The sequence below is a fragment of the Anomalospiza imberbis genome, chromosome 5 (genome assembly GCF_031753505.1).
Source record: "Anomalospiza imberbis isolate Cuckoo-Finch-1a 21T00152 chromosome 5, ASM3175350v1, whole genome shotgun sequence".
Lineage (NCBI taxonomy): Eukaryota > Metazoa > Chordata > Aves > Passeriformes > Viduidae > Anomalospiza > Anomalospiza imberbis.
In genome coordinates, this window is record NC_089685.1 from 49545279 (window position 1) to 49562965 (window position 17687).

The 17687-nt window shown below is 41.9% G+C and overlaps 1 protein-coding gene across 1 annotated transcript; it reads right to left on the bottom strand.

Annotated features, from left to right (window-relative positions):
• Positions 1 to 1161: 1161 nt before the first annotated feature.
• On the bottom strand, positions 1162 to 17026 carry LOC137474222 (1-acylglycerol-3-phosphate O-acyltransferase Pnpla3-like). The gene is made up of 9 exons (XM_068190593.1): positions 16740 to 17026; positions 13405 to 13637; positions 12983 to 13048; positions 9464 to 9673; positions 8310 to 8370; positions 5962 to 6180; positions 5504 to 5636; positions 4239 to 4355; positions 1162 to 3383 (listed from the first exon to the last, which is right to left on the bottom strand). Exons 1-9 carry the CDS (start codon positions 16924 to 16926, stop codon positions 3092 to 3094), a joined length of 1518 nt encoding a protein of 505 aa, XP_068046694.1. The 5' UTR covers positions 16927 to 17026; the 3' UTR covers positions 1162 to 3091.
• Positions 17027 to 17687: the final 661 nt, after the last annotated feature.

Below are 17687 nucleotides of genomic sequence, written 5' to 3' on the forward strand. Positions count from 1 at the left end.
CACTCGAGCCCGGGGGGTCACCCGAGCCCGGGGGTTCGGCCCAAACCCGGGGGGCACCCGAGCCTGGGGGGTTCACCCCGAACCCGGGGGAATTCATCCCGCACCGGGGGAGTCAGCCCAAACCAGGGAAATTCACCCCGAACCCAGGGGAATTCATCCCTAACCCGGGGGGTTCGGCCCAAACCTGGGGGTCACCCGAACCCGGGGGGTTCAGCCTAAACCGGGGGAATTCACCCTGAACCCGGGGGTCACCCGAACCCGGGGGATTCAGCCCGAACCCGCGGGGTTCATCCTAAACCCGGGGAATTCACCCCGAACCCGGGGGACTCACCCCGAACCCACGTGTTTGTTTCACCCCGAGCCCACTTGTGTCAGCCAAAAACAAGGGAATTCACCCCAAACTGACGTGATTCACCCAAAACACGGGGAAATTCTCCCCAAACCTGCAGGATTCACCCCAAACACACGTTTCAATCCCAAACCCAGGGGATTCGCCCCAAATTAGATTGGGCACTTGAAACTGAAAGCTTGTCTTGTAAATTACTTTAAATTGTTGGTATTGTGATTATTATTATTACTACTATTATTTTACATTTAATTGTCATCACTGGGTATTTCTGTATTTCATTTTCATATCTGTATTATGTATTTATAGAGAATATAGTAATTATATAATAGTTATATGTTACTGATACATTTTTATTGGTTTTTAAATATCTATTAAATATAAATATTTTAGCGCATCTATTATAATTAGAACCAATTATTTAATAGGTTATTATTATTATATTATTTATATTTAGTTATCTGCTAAGTCAATTTTAGCTCAGAAACAACACACCCTTTGTTATCTCCCTGCACACACAACTTTATCTGTTTTTTAATTATTTCTGTTTAAATGCAAAAAGGCATTTGTAAAATAACTGATTGCAGAAAACTAACAAAAATCCCATTGAGACCAAAAAAGGACAAAAAGCCCACAAAACTTTAAACGAGGTGACATTCAGGTCCAGCTGCAGTGTGCACAAGCATCTCTCAAACTTCAGAGTAGTACTCTTAAAAAAAAAACATCTCAGAACCATCAATGACATCAACACATTCTGATTTAACTTGCACAGGTGTGAATTACACTCAAGAAAGCTCAGAGACCATGGTAACAGAAGAGATTGTGGTTTTATTTTAGAAAAAGGAGACAAAATGGGAGCTGTGCCCAACAGAAAAAGTGGTTAAGGTTGATTTAAATGCAGTTGATTAGAAGTATTCCAACAAAGACCAGATGCAAAATTTGGCATTCCTGATTTAATTCTAAAGGAAAGTGGTAAATTAATGAATGAAGACAATTTAAAACAGATCTTGTATATTTTAATTGTAGTTAGAGTAACAATTCCAATATTTTTTTGCAAGTCTGATGATATATACACCCAAGAAATGAACAGAAGAGTTGAAGTAAAGTAGCACCAGCCTCGTTGAATATGGAAATAGAGAGCTCAGCACTTCCTCCTCAATCTAAAATCCATTTGAATATTGTAAAATGCAGCACTCCAAGCTTAGGGAAATCACAACTGAGAGACTGTTTGAAAGGCAGGCCCAATTCAAACGCTACATTTTTCCCAAAGCTCACATTCCCATATCCCAGCTCTTGAGCATCACAATCCAACTCCTCTCCCTGGACAAGAGGCCTCAAGCAGCTCTTCTCTGGGTTGCACAGAATTCCCTCTCTTGAATGAGAAGCTTCCCAAGGTCACATGCTCGCCCCAAACACATGTGCAAATCAACTTTAAAGCCATTCTTTTTTCCTTCTACTTAAAAATTGTACAAGACCTGATAAGCCATGAGAACAATAATTAATCCTAACATCACTTTCCTTCCCAGATGCCCTCATCCACTAATGCACTGCCTTTGTTAAAATCATGCAGAACCCTTTGTAGTGGAAATGGTTTAAACTGCCAACTCTCAACAGAGGTATGATTTGACTAAATTTTCTACCTGTTATTTGAGGCCTCTGCAGAGCTCCCTGAATATTGATACTTCCACCAAGCCTTACACTTTTGCTGTACCTGACAATCTTGGGAAACTTCCTTTGGGTTATGCTACCTCACTGAGACAGGAGGGACACCTTTCTTTTTCTTCCTTTAGCAGCAGGGAAGTGAAAGAAGGAAAGAAAAGTCTCTGAAACTGGAGGGAAAAAAAAAAAACAATCAGGCAACAATTAGACAACCTAAACATCATTCACCACTTGCTATACATTGATTTTTGTTAACATCTTGTGTAAAGTTTAACACCTTCTCCACACACTGCTTGCTACTAAATTGTCACAATCACTATTTTACCTACTTTTCAATACTCGATCAAGTATTAAGCCTTTATGTTAAGTTCCAAAAAAAAAAAAAAAAGTCATCTGAAGCCACTGAAACTGTACTTGTTTACACTTCAGGGGAAGGTGCCCCATTTCTCATGTCATTTTCACCTGAAGTATTTCAGGAGGGAAAGAGACACAGAAGAAAGGTAACAGGAACTGCAGAGTACATACAACAACCTAGAATAATACTGTTCCTACAGTATCTTGTGCAGACAACTTTCCATAAACACAACAGTATGTTTAAATATAAGGCAAATGGACACTGGAGGCTACTAACAAACTCACTTGTGTATTCCTCTTAAGGGAGTAAAAATCCAATTTCATTTAAGTGCTATAAAAGTAATCCTAACACACAATATTGTTAAGACTTAAATTTAAAAAAATGTTCTGTTATCTATGCTCGTTTGTCTAACAATCTGTTTACAGAATTTACATTTTCATTCTGCAAGTAATTTTTAAAAAGACTTATTTCCATAGAGAGACTGTTTAACCACAAGTCTTACTACAGCTGATTGAGCTGGTGCTTCGACAGAGCCATAATCTGTTATTCAGGATAGCAGCCACTGTTTTTATAATCCTTAAAACAGTAAAAGTCCCAAGGCAGATTTGTCAGGAAGCTGTAAACAAGTAATTTCCCAAGACTTATTGGCAACAAACAAAGTGATCCCTAGTCTAGGTTTTAATTTTCTCTGCCAAATTTCAATTTTGGAAACTGTGTAATCTACTTCCCTATTAATACTCTGGAGCAGTTTGGAAACTTGTCTCTGAGGAAGAGTCAACATCTATTTCCAACGCAGACTCATCAGGATTTGGGAGGAAATTAGGACAGGACTTTAAGTCAGACTGCTCCTGGATATCAGCAGGAGCATTTTTCAGAGCTGAGTGCATGAAGCATGAAGATTCCCAGAGCCAGCTCTCAATGTGTGCAGCAGAGTGAGGCATTTTAAGGTGGCAGTATGAAGAACGAAATTCCACAGTAGATGGGACAGTTTGACATTTTCTGAGTGACCCATAGTTGTCCTTCCTGTTAAAAAAAAGAAGGAAGGAAAAGGAGATTATCAGTGTTTCAATGACATTTTTATCATGTTTACAAGTAGCAAATACAGTTGTTCATCTTCCCAAAGGTCATCTCTGCATTCCACTTGACATTCAGCTTGTTATCACCAACCTGACCAACTGGAACTGAACTTGTCTACGCTCTAAACCAGCACCTGAATCTCCAGGTTAGCCTCTTACAATTTAAGAAACAGGAAACTGAAGTTTTATACAAGAACACCCTATTTTTTTTAAAGTTTTCTCTTCTCTCTTGCAGTGCTTTTGGGAAAAAAAAATCCAAACAACAAAAACCCAACAAAACAACATACCACAACCCACCTCACAAACAAAAATACCTCAACTTGACATACACAGACACTTCAACACTGCTTGAGCTGCTTTCCCACAAGGAAAACCGTGTTTGTGTTTAATCATGATGCAATGAGCAAAGAATCCCTCTTAGAAGTTAATTCTGGGACAAACTTGTGATTCTGTATCTTCCCAAAGCCTGTCTCAGATAAAGAGACTCTGGATTGGTAAGACTGGAATAGGAGAGACTGTTAAATAAGGGTAAAAGCAGGAAGGTCACAATCCCCAAATTTATAATGGAAAGGAATCAGAAATATCATTAAGAAGGAAGAAGAGACACTGGATTACATGTGCTATCAAGTAACTGAGAAGAGGACAGTAGGATGAATAGCAAATATCTAGCAAGAGATACATTTTTGCTCAGAGAGATGCCTCAAAAGCCAACTAGTGTAATTCAAAAAAAGGCTTTAAGTGATTTCAAAAAGAGAGAATTTCTAAAACTGCATCAATTGCATGCAGCAGCTCTGCATTTTACCTGGCTGTGCAGAACAGCTTGCTTTTAGCCTGGGCATAAACTGTGGCAGCAATCTGAAAAAGCTGCTCCTGCATCCATCGAACATCAGCAGGCATGTCAGGAAACCAGTTCACCAACCTGCAGGCAAACCAAAACACAGCTTTTGTAAGCAGGAGATTTAATCTGAGTTACATTTTTACACACCCTGTCCCACATCCAAAGCAGCTTTTTTCTCCCCAGACCACGGTGTCCATTTCTTCCCAACCTCCCTGAATTCCCATCTAGCCCTCTCATCTCTCTTCTAAAAGCTAAGAAAAGGAGCACCACAAGTCACCACATCTCTGAGTGGCTGACCAGTGTGTGCATTCCACACCCTGTGACCAGCACAGGAATCCTCCAAAATACTCCTGTCTCCAAGACCTTTGTGGTAGGAACTTTCTGCTCATTTTAAAGCAAGGTGGAAGAGGAAGCAAGAACAAAAGAAAAGCACAATGGAAGAACAAAAAGAAGGCAAAACAAGAACAATGTACCAAATGTACTTTCTTCCTTAGGATACCCCTTAGCAGGAGTCAGCTACGTCAGAATGAGACAAAGAGGAAAACCCCATAGAGACATCTGGAGAAACTTGAGGCCTCCCCATCCACCAAAAATGGCACACAGAAACAAAATACTTCACTGGAGTTCTATATGATTTGATTTCCAGAACTGATTTTTCAAGATTTTCTAAAAATAGTCATGACATCTGCTGTTCAAGGACTGGAATTCCCTTAAGCAAGCACAAATCTTAGGATTCATGGTGCATTCATTGAGCATAACTTCTCCTTGACAAGAACGGAAACTTATCAAATTAAGCCCTGCTTCAAGAGCACAACTTTCAGTCAACCTAAACAAAACTGGTAAGAGAATTGATATGGTGAGTAAACAGTGGATTTCACTCCAGAAAGAAGCACAAGAATTATGTGGAGGGAGTTCAGATACCCCTGCACAATATAGTAATGAAGAATGTACTCCTGGAAAGCACAACTAAGGGTGCTTCGTTTGAGCAATTACAAGGTAGCTATTAGTAATATGACTGTGTTATTTAAGAATCTTCTTAATATGATTATTTATCTAGCCTTGGATTATATAGGCTTTAGGATGCATCACATAGGTAGAAATAATGGGCCTTTTGACAGTTACCACTTGAATTACAGAGTCCCAGAAGGTGTCCAACACTGAATAAGCTCTCAATGAGTACATTTCCAAAATTATGATAATTCTAGAAGAGTTCTTTACAAGCTCCTTACCGTAAAGCAACCGAGTAAGCAGACTCCACTGGGAGTGTGTATGGCAGCATCAGGTAGGATATCACCCGCATGGGGAAGAGTTTAGAGAACTGAGCACAGAATCCATTCTGTTCTTTGCAAGCTTCCTGCAGTGCTTAAGAATAATTATTAGGGAAAAGATGTTACACTATCTGAAAGCAGTTTCAATAATTTTCTCAGAGTTTTGTAATATCCAATCAACATTATCCAGTGTTACTGAATAAAGCTTAGTTAGAAAATGAAAGAATTCGTCTCAGAGCACTCTTGCCATGAATTTTCTCTATGATATTTTAAAATATAGGAACACAGACTCATGCCACAGGGACGAAACACATTATCCAGAACTTCTAAGCAATAGATCTAAGAACTAATGTAAAAAAGATTAACAAAAAGTCAAAGTTTGCCACTCAGAGTTACAGGAAACAGCCTGAAGCACGCACCTTTACGAAGTCTGGGAGGTAGACTCTCAAATATGCTCTTCTCCAATGGCCATGGATTTTGCTTTATCTGGTCATTTAAGCTGCTCATTTTCAAAGTTTCTACTCTGTTGTTTTCTGTTAATTTTTTTCTCTTCCCATGGTCAAGGTGTTGTTGTGCAGCCTCATGAGGGTTTCTTTTTGTGAAGGACAAGTGGATGTAAATTGAGTCATTCAGAATACCTGAAAGAGTCAAGAGCTTTCACTTAGGTTTGATCCACAGGTCTCCTGAGTACCTGTACAGCACCTGAGGTGTGTGTGTCAGGACAAAGATCTGTCCTGAGGGAACACCATCATCTACCCCATATCAAATGCACCTGGCTCTTAGGATCCCACAAATGTTTAATCACAGTGATGGCTCTTCTGAAGGTTTAGGTCTTACTTTAAAAACAGGTTCTAAAGAAAAGGAAAAAGTGAACAAGTAAATCAAACTGCCCTGGAAACATACAGTCATTTACCAAAGTTATTTTCCTTCAAGAAAACAAAGGATTAAAGGAGAGAAGGAAAGCTAATTTAATATGTATTTGAAAGAAAACACATAAAACACATCAGATATTTGGGAAATTTGACATGGCCGGTATCACGTTCATACTTTCAGGCATTGCTACAACAGGGTTGAAAAGGAAAGCAACTAGGTTACAATTTTTTTTAGTTGTATCCAAAGTACAGATCTAAATCAATGTGGGTTGCATTGCAAAACTGGTGCCAATTAAGAAATAGCACTGATAACTACCTTAGAAACAAGCACTAGATCATGAGTACAAAGAGAAAAACACAAGAATTGTATTTACACTTGGTTTCCAGAAAATTGTTATAAAATTACATATGAAAAGACTACCAAATTTGACTAGTATCTATAACTGCATACAACAGAACCTATATCCTACTTGCAAGTACTAGTAAAAGACAAATGTCAAAAGAATATACAGTGAATTTAGCAAAGGAAAATATTTGAAGTGTCACAGATGGGGGGGGTGAATTAATTCCTACAGCTGAAATAATAAGAAAGGTGATGCATATTGAATGACCTTGGAAGGATTATAATTATCATTATCATTAATTAAGCTTGATGCAAAACAACCCTGTGACAGAATAAAAACAAAGTTGATCACAGGATTAGCAGTGTGAAAAGGAGGACAATAGTGCAGTAGAGAGAGGACATGGGGCAGAGAGACTGAGGAGGAACTGCAAGGAATGTCAGATATTAGTGTCAGATGGGAACTTGCACACAGGGAACCTGTGGGTGCAGGACAGCAACAGAACCCAGCTCAGCACAGACAACCACAAACCAGAGGCTCTTTGTAGAGTTTGTGCTTTTAATCACATGGTAAAAGCTATAAAGCAAGACTTTCTCATTAAATAATAACAATATATAATAATAACAATATAGAAAATCAAGCTCTTAAGCAGAACTGTGAGGTTCTTCAGTGAAGAGAATGGTTTCAGGACAACTTGAATATTCAGTAACCAGGCATCAGCAGAGTACATCAAAGACTGCTCACATCCTGCAGCTGGTACTTTCTGTAATGGTGCAAAAGTCCCATTTCCATTCCCATTCCTGTGATCTGACCCAGCACCAATGTGCTTCTGAATCCAAAAACTACAGGGCCCAGGCACATTTAACACATGGTTCACTTCATCCTAATATCAAGTTACTGTTTTCAACTTGTTTGTCTCAAAGCTTGCAGAGCAATAACATTTGTCAATATAAAACATGTTATTAGAATTCTAGGAGTAGAGTAGCACAATTCGTAATTCTTCTTCCTAAACTTATCTGGGTGTCAACAACTGCTCCATTATAAGCTGTCATCTTCTAAAGTCTTTTCTCACACAGAGGCTTTATCTGTGACTGAGTTTTTATTGCTGTCAGCCAGCTCCCACTTCTGGACTACCAGAAAATCACTTGGATGACAGCAGAGAGGAGGTAATAGAAGATGCAGGTTTCAGAAGATTGGGAAGCAGTAGCTTACGCCCATCCTGCACAACTAAGACAAAGCCAAGTAATAACATGATTTGCCTAGAACTGGAATTCTTCAGAAATTTCACTTAAGATTTACTTCACACACATTTGACAAAACTCCAAAAGTTCAATTTTTGTGTTGCACAGCTCACCTCAGTTGAACTGTAACTGTGGCATTTCTACAAGAATGAAACTATCATGATCCTTCCAAAATTCTCAAAGACCAACCCCCTTCTTAGCTGCACACAACCCCCTCACCCTTTCTGTTTGTTTTGATCTGGGTTTTTTTGTTTGTTTTTTTAAACTTAGGTTAAGACCATATAATCAATAATTATCTGAAAGTTTAACATACCATTCTCCTTTAAGAATTTAAGAGCATCCAAATATCCCTGCTCACAGATCTCTCCAAGTACCTGCAAATATAGAATAAATGAGTCAGACAAATTAAAAAGGAGTTTCAACTTCAGATCAATAGTTTGCAGAATGAAAAGCCACTTTCATCCACCTTCCACTATTGTAAAAAAAAGCCACCTTAGCAATTGCTGGAATACAGCAGATTCAGGTTAATATGGCTACTGTGATGATGCATACGTGATCATGTACATTAACTTATCTTTCAGCTGTTAAAGATGCACGGAATGATGGCATTCAAATAGTTTGGAAGATTTCCCTCTCTCCTCTTGTTTCCTTAATTAGCTCTTCAGAAGCTGCTAGCAGCAATGAAGCAGGGTGTTTGGAGTGTGCTAATTCCCCTCGTTCCCTCCCAGAGCTTCTCACTTCCCAAGGCTTTGAAAAATCAACTGTGCAATTCTGATGCTCAGCTAGAGGCTCAGACTTATCTTGGCTATGAAAAGATCTTTTACCAGATGCAATACCAGCTCACCTATACAAGGGTACTAGTAAAAAAAAACCAACAAAACAAAACCTGAATAAGTAGAATTTAGACTTTGTCTTGAAATGGTCAAAAAGCCCTCAGTTAAAATATATCTGCAGCAGTCAGAAAAATTGCTTCTTTGCTGTACTATATCCCAAGCCAGTTGAAAAGGTCTGGTTTTATTTTTTTATTTTTCCAATTTTCACAGCAGTTCAAAAGCATTTCCCTCTTCAGATCCGCAGTTAACAGCATTAAGCAAAGTTTAAAGGCAACTTGCCTGTGCCAAATATTAATTAAGACCTGTACAAAACAATGAAACTTTAGAACTTCCTCTTATTTCTTAGCAGGCAAACATGAAAGGACTACAAACTGACAGTTGTCGGTTTTCCAGTGTTGATTTTATGATAGAATCCTGTGACAATTCCTAAATAAATACTGAAAGCCAGAAGCAGGATATGCATTTTTAGCCCAAGAGAGACTAAAACCAAGGAGAACATAGACAAAACATGAAAAAATAGAAACAAGACACATCACCAGAGAAGTTTGTGTGACTGGATGAAATGCTAAGACACTGCAACTTTCTGCAGAAGCTTTCATGAGGAGAGATGAAGCAAAGGAAGGCAGGGGCTGACCTTGGGTTCAGGTGGAAAGAGCGCCTGTGTTAAGCGATAAAGGTTGCCCAGGCTGAACTGAATGCTGGTGTTGGTCACGTTCATCTCATGGAAGTTGGCTGACTTGCCCTTGGGACAGATGTCACATTCCCCAGCAAAAGGGGACACTGTGATGGTGTTCTTACACTCATAGTGAGGCAAGTTGTCACTGATTCCTCCGTCCACATAGCGCTACAAAAAGGAACAGAAACAGCACATCTCAAGGGCTGACAGTGCCTGACCAGAGTCCCCCACACAAGAATGAAACTGCACTTAAGGCTGTAGCTCAAGCCTGGTGCTCCCAAGCTAAACATTTTGAGTGGCATGATCTGTTCTCTAAAGCCAGTAAACATTCATACCTTTAGCTCCATAGGCAGCACAAGCATATTCCGTTTGGGATCTTTCTGTATGCTTTTTAAAGATGATAATCCTACACCATGTGCAGAGAAAAGCAGCTCTGTGCTTCAAAGTTCAAGTTCCAAGACACTAAACCATTCTAACTTAAAAGTACTCTCCACAATTAGAATTTGATAGAAAAGCATCAAAAAAGATTTGGACGTAAAGAAAGCGTGAGTAAAAATGGACAGTGCTTCAGAAACTTTGCCGAGTCACAGACATCTACTGTGCTTTCTGTGCAAGTTCCAGGTTATGCTTTTGTCTCCTTCACACTGAATCACCCATTTCTGGAGTTTTAGTGCATCACCACCTCAGACACTTTAAGATCCAAGCCCCAAAGTGCTCAGTGTTTTGGGGTAACTACTGTCTAGTGCAGCAGCTGCAGTGGCTACAGACAGCCCCTCCACTCACTCACAGCAGCCAGCTCTCCAGTGGGCCACAGGGAACTGGTTTGTTCCCACACCACCAGCATTGCTGGTTCAGAGGCTGCATTTTGCTCCTTCCTTAAAGGGCAGCAAGCCTAAACTGTAGGTCCTTGTCAAACATAAATGTAACAGAGCAGTGATTTGAGGAGGAGCAACCTGGATTATCAATTTCAGCTGCCCTGATACTCAGGCCCTGACTATTCTGAGAAACACATTAGGAATTAGGAAGAGGGGAGCTCATGGCCTGTCAGCTTCCCAGAATACCCTCTGGACCCAGCAGCATGCAGCTCCTGCCAAACTTAAGGTGTGTAATGCAATCACTAAAGTACAAGTGAAATCCCCAAGTCCTTTGTGTCGGAACCCAGAATGTCCCTTGGACACTCTTGGATGTTCCAGGCCCAGGTCAAAAGCATTTGAGACTCTGGAATGCAGCCACAGACCCCTGTGGCTTTGAACCTGATCCATGGAACAATTTACCAACCTTGCAGGAAGAACAAGAAATCACAAAAGTTTAGATATTATAGTAGAAGTAGTCACAAAGTGAAAGGAAGAACTTTTGAGTGCTGTACAGGGGGGTTTTAGGCCTTGTGCAGAGGGGTCTGAGTTTTGTACATGGGGGTCAGAGGTTCTAAGATGGAGGGATTTGAGTGTGCCCTGTCCTCTTTCCTTCTTCTTCCTAACCTCCATGTTCATGGTGATGTTGGCACTCACAGATTGGTTTAGAGTAGAAAGTCACTGTTCAATATCGGTGATGGGCATTGGGGGGAAACCATAAACATTTAACACGTAAAGTATGATATAAAAGAGGGCACCAGTCCCCTGGGCGTCGGAGTGTGCCCTTGCCTGACTGCTGAACGGACCGCAGCAGCTCAGGAAGAAAATCTTTTAGATAATACACAATAAACTACCTTGAGACCGGATGGCTGAAGACTACTGAGTGGAGACACGGGTTAGAAAAAAAGACTTTTCTACCTTTCTAGGCGACCCCAATCAGGGAGTGAGACCCCACACTTTGTGACATAAAAAATAACAGGTCTGGCAAATGAGGACCCTTCTCATGAAATTATTAAAAGGTGGAAGTACATATCTGAGTCATAGTTCTACTGATCTAGATGATTTTCATGATTTGGAGTATCTGCTCAGCTGTTCCTCCAAGTCATTTTTTAAATCTAAAACCACTGCTCTGTTTGAAAGAAGTAAAAAAAAAAAAAACAAACTAAATCCACCATATCCAAAAGCTTTTGAATTGGCAGTTAAATACACCTCTTAAATGTTATCCTTAAGTTTTTGTTTTACAGTATATTGGCAGGTATGCCAAGCAGCAAACAGCAAGATGCCCCAAAGTTTACATTTTTGACATTCTGTTGTGCTTAAGCCTGTAGGAGTCATGCCAAGCATATGGAGCTGTGGTATTCTTACCAAGTCATATCCAAAAATGCCTCCTAAGCATTAAAATCATCTGAAAATAATTGCAAAGATTAAAAGAATAGAATTATGCCTTCCTTTCCTCAAAATATGGCCAAATAAAGCATTACTTGTATGTTTTTGTACTCTGAACTAAGCCTTTTAAAATAACATTGTTGTCTGGTGACAAGAACTGAACAGCCAGATTAGCCTGGATCCACCTAAACCTTGGATTCAGTCCAACGTCCTGTTTTCATAACACCTTTAATCTGGAAGAGTTTTAGGAGACATACAAGCTTTAGAAGTACAGATAAGAAAATCCCTATACAGTTCTAATCACTTTTGCTTAAATTTCAGCAAGAATAAGAAAACCAGCCAAAACATTTCACATCTATTCTTGACCTTTTAATACTTGCAAATTGCCTTGAGAACAGCTTGTAATCAAAGGCATTTAAAGTTTTCTTTCTTCCCTTCTCCTTGTGCAAGGAGCACCAGAGTTGGAGGGAAAGCAGATGCAACTGAATAGAACAGGGTAACAAAAAGCCGCCGATGTCACTGCCTTAATTTGAACTGCAGATCTGCTCCTAGACCTGTTGTTATAACACCTACAACAAACCATGCCAACTTTCCAGCAGTTTTTGTCTCATAAACAGGGGATTTTAGAGAGCTCAGTACAGCCATGAATTATTAAGAGGCTTTGTAACCAGCAGTTCCTGGGAAGAAGCAGAGCATACCAATATACGGATGCTTTACCTCTAAAAAGTAAGCTTTCTCACATTGAATACAAATGCCAGAAGGCATTAAAAACCTTTATTTGCACCTAGCTGAATACAGAACTTTAATCCAGTTGTAAGGCAGATCTCCCTACAGGCAGAACATGAAGATATACAATAAACTATATTACAAGGCTTTTTTTAAACAATTTTAGGCAACTCTTCTTGTAATTTGTGCAGGTTAAAGAGCATCACTTCCTTCAATAAGTATTTTTCCATAGGTTACATACTTGTTATCTTATAATATCTTTTTCTTTCGTTAATGAATTTTAGGGGGCAGAGGAGGGACAGAGAGACAATATGTGTGTGTTAAAATACACATCATATCTTCCACACATTCAGTGTTCCTGCCTTTTTTTTTTGGAAAGTTGTTACAGCTACAGTACTAGAAGCTATTATGAAGTTAATCACTTTACAGTAGGATAACCAAAAAAACCCACAAGTATTCTTAATATTTTCAGAATAACTAAAACTGTTTTTAGATCTTAACAATAGATACTTACCACGCCTCTAAATGATGGTGGAATGAGGCCACAATAAATAGGGACAAATGAACTACAGATTAAAGCCTGTAAGAAAATGAGACCATAAAAATTAAATGCTAACTGTTCCATTACTGACATAAACATGTATCGTTATAAAATAAATTCTTATTCACTAAGGCTATAGTTTCATTAGACCTACTGCACTTTTAAGGCATTTATCCTTTTTTATGACTGATCCCTTGCACCTCTGCCTAAAACAGTTCACAGACACATTGACTGGGAAAACCAGTGTGTGAATCTGGTGTAAAAAAGCTTGAATTCCTCTTTAAAAAAACAGTCAGAGTAACAATACCTGAAATGCTTAAAGCAGAAACCCAACAGGCAATGCTAAAGAGACCTAGGATTATAGAAGTTTTAAAAGTTGCCAAAAAGAAACATACCTGTATTACTTCCTCTTTAGAGTTAAAATTAGATATCAAGGTATTCTTGCCGTCTGATACTCTGGTTAGTGAAATGCATAGCCTGCCTGATGACAACTGGTGCGTGTTTTCTGGAAGATTTCTCATCAGCCCATCTCTTATTATCTTTATCACATTAAAGGAAGGATGAAGAGGGCCCAGATTTCGCTTTCTAGCTTCTTTGGCTAATGCCAGGACATCTGCACAAGCCTGAGCTGGAAAGAAAACACATTGCATTTAACAGCAGAAACACAACCCACACTTGGACTAATAAAGCATATCTAGAGCTCCAAATTATCTCTTTTATTCCTAGAATGAAAATACAAGAGCTTTTTTTTTTTTAAGGAACTGTCCAACATGTTTAAGGAGTTCTGGAGTTTTCTGAGAGACAAAAAAATCCCTTTAAAAAAATGAATCAAACTTAAGTTTTCAGGACACCATTTTTCCTCATTGATACATAAACACACTAAAGGGAGCATGAAGTGTGATCTGGTAGGAATGCCAAGTAGGTGCATTTTTACACTAACTGACACATAATAATATTTTCTCCAACTAAATCTATGTTTGGGAACTTCAAACCACTACAGAAGACAGGACTGCTCCTGAAGAGCACTAAAATCCTTTCAACATTTAGTCACAGAAGAAAGAGCAGCTCATCCACCTGCAATGGTTTGTTTGAACTTAGAATGTCACATTTCTCCAGGGCAAACTTTGAGGAAATTGCTTGTCAGTTTGGTAGAGGAGAGGGGGGGGAAGGTCACAGTAACATCTTATCAACCTGAGTGATAGGCTACAAGGTCTTCTAAAAATATTTTCAGAACTTACATACTTGAACTTACTACAACAGATATAATTCAATTTATCAGGTTATATGAGAGCACTGCACTAGCAACAACTCTGCTTAAGCCTTTGAGCTCATATTAGTTTCCAAAAATATTACACTTCTACAATGTTATTCCCACCTATCCAGCAGGTAACCCGAGTCAAAGAGAAAACCCTTCCCTTGAAACAACTGGCTGTAAGAAATGAAATATGCTCTTCAATTCCAGCCACAACACCTGCTCACAGATTTGCACACCCTGTTTTGTGTGCACCAGCACACAGAGCAGCTCAGGGCTGGGTCCTGCCAAGCCCCAAACATCTCCAAGTGTGGAGATCCCACAACGTCTCTGGGAAGCTGCTCTATTATTTTACCACTCTCACAGCAACTGTCTTTTCCTTACACCTCATGTGAATTTACCAGGTTCCAGCTTGTGCCTGCTGCCTCTCATCCTTCCTCTCACCTCTGGGAAGAGCTGGGCTCTGTCTACCCACAGGAAAATGCAGTTGTGATTAAAAACATAGGACTTGCTAACACCTCCAGCTGCAGGAACTACAAATACTGCACATTAAAGTCTATCAGAGTAGGAGAGGCATAGGATACAAACTCACAAAAGGTATCTTATTATCATTGTAAAACAGTGTTTCTTTACAGCTTATTTACCGTCCTCTGCTTTCACACAAGCTCACAAAAATGGCAGCTAGAAACTCAGAGAATTAGCATGGGAATGCCTTATTAGTTCTGCCAATTTACAGCAATTCACAGATTTTAGAATGTGTGTGGTTTTGAACTGTCTTCCAAGTGATGCCTTTGTTTGTTTTTTTTTTTTTTTCCCCAGTAGAAACGCACTTGCCCATGGAATCTGCTACCTTGGACAGTGACCACACACACGTTCTATTAGTTAGAGAAAATCAAAAATCGCAGTCGGCATATGAGATTGGTAATAATTGGGAAAGGTAATAGTTTGGAATCTACAACTCTTAATTATTAAAGTGCTAAACCATTTAAAAGCTGTTATTAACTCATGCTGCCAAAAAAACAATATACATTTTCTGGGCTGAAGAGTGCTTCAAATATTTGACAGCTTCCTTCTCAAATCATTTACAATGACTTAACAGGTCAAGCTGGATATGTTCTAAAAATACTAGCTATTGGAGAAAAATAATATTTGTTTTAAAAGCTGATAGCAGGCTCATAATAATTCAAGTGTGTCATGTTCAGACATTACAGCAAAATTAAGCAGCACAAGTTTACTGCTAAAGCTTTGAAGAAATTAAGCTTATGTGCTAGAGCTCAGTGGCTAAAGCAGCAGGGACAAGCATAGCTGTCCTGCACTTACAGAGAACTTCTGCTTGTTTTTGTCAGTGGATTTTTTCCTTGGAAATTTAATAGCAAAACCCACAAACCTCTCCAAATTCAAAAGAGATACTCATAGTTCTATTCCACTTCTAAGATGAAATCTGAATTTACAAAATCCTCTAGTTCTAAACCAGTCAAGAGTGCTGCTAGCAAAAACAATCAGTGTGGAGTCATGAACTGGACAGATGTTACTCAGTGGATTTCTTTATTTAGTTTTTCAGATATTTCATATAGCTTTTTTAAACTGCAATCCTGCTGCTATCCTAAGCACCTTGATAGTTTGATAGCTTTTATCAAGTTTAATTCATTAGAAAAATGTGTATTCATGAGCCCTAAGTAGGTAAAAATAAGGTGTATTTTTCCTACTGATAGAAAATAACAGTAGGAAAAAAAGTAGGGAAAAAGCACACTACATCCCGTTTCAAACTAACATCTTTAATCCAGCATAAAAACAACACAACTTCACCTCTCTTATTTAAACGACAATTAAAATCAGTGATTTTAATCAATCTACTGTTTTTAACCATACACCTAAGCGACCTTTGCAGCACACACCGTGCCCAGATCAGAGAGGAAAAGCACGTTAAAGCTAACCTAAGCCCTGACCTTAACTCTCTTAGCCTTACCCCAGAAAGGAGCACCTTTGGAGGAAGCAAGATAAAGCGACCCGGCACTTGTCGTGCAGGGAGATGCTCTATTTGCCAGCGAAGCGCAAACACTGTTTACAGCCCATGACAGGGCTGGCCGACTTGCTCTGGAGGGTGTTAGGGCTCGGCTGCCCCCCGCTGTCCCAGGTAAATCCCGGACTTTGGCCAGCGGCGCTGAGAGCAGCCCCGCAGGCGGACACGCACGGGAGGAACCCCGACCTTTCGGCTGCGCAAGTGTGCGATCGGATCGGGCATCGCCAACACCATTCCCTGAGCCACGGACCCCGCTCGGATTTAATTCCACCCGCGGGCACACGTTTTAGGGGTGAAAAGAAGCAGAGACTCGGAGCCGGCCCGGCCCGGCGAAACCCGCGGCCCGAGCGCTCCCCGGGGCCGCGCCCGCCCCCCCGCGCCGCACCGGGCCCTGCCCGCCGCACCTGCACCTGCCCCTTCCCGGCGCCCGCCCCGCTCCCCCCGGCCCCACCGCTGACCCAGAGAGCCGCCCCCGACGAGGACGGCGCCGGCGAGCGCCCCGGCGGAGGCGCCGTAGATGTGCCGCGCGTCGCGGATGACGTGCGGGGCGCGCTCCTGCAGGCAGGTGGCGGCGCCGATGTGGTAGACGCCCAGGAAGCCGCAGCCGGCGAAGGACACGCTCCAGCCGCCCTCGCGGTCCAGCATGGTCGCCGGCGGGACGCGCGCTGGGGCCAGCGGGGACGGGGCGCTGCGGTGGCGGTGGCCGCTGCCCGGCGACTGAGCGCGCTCGGCGCGGCCGCCCCTCGCGTTACACGGCGGCCGCGCCCCCGCCGCCGGCCGCGCCGCAGCCAATCCCGCACCGCCGCACTGTGGCACAAGGAGCCCCCAGCCAACCAGAGGGCGCATGCAAATGAGCCCCGCCCCCTCGCGCCCCCGCCCTTGGCAGGGCGCGCCCCCGAGGGTGAGAGCCGCGCCCCCGGCCCCGCGTCGCTCGCTCCCCTCGGTTCCCGCTGGCCTGTCGGTTTCCTCAGACCCTCCGGATCTCTTGCCTCGGGCAGCCTCCGCCGGTACCCCAGCCCCGCCTGTCTTCCAGTTCCCGCCCCGAGCGAAGCGGTGCAGAGGGGCGCGGCCCGCCCACCGCGCTTCCAAAGCCGCACGGCGCCCGCTGGGCTCCGGGGTCAGTGAGGCACAGTGGGTCCGGCTCGGTGGGACACAGTGGGTCCGGGATCAGTGGGGCAGAGTGTGTCCGGAGTCAGTGCGGCACGGGGGGGTCCAGGGCCATTGCGGCACAGGGGGGTCCGGGATCAGTGGGGCAGAGTGTGACCGGGGCCAGTGCGGCACAGGGGGGTCCGGGATCGGTGGGGCAGAGTGTGTCCGGAGTCAGTGCGGCACGGGGGGATCCAGGGCCATTGCGGCACAGGGGGGTCCGGGATCAGTGGGGCACAGTGGGACCGGGATCACTGGGG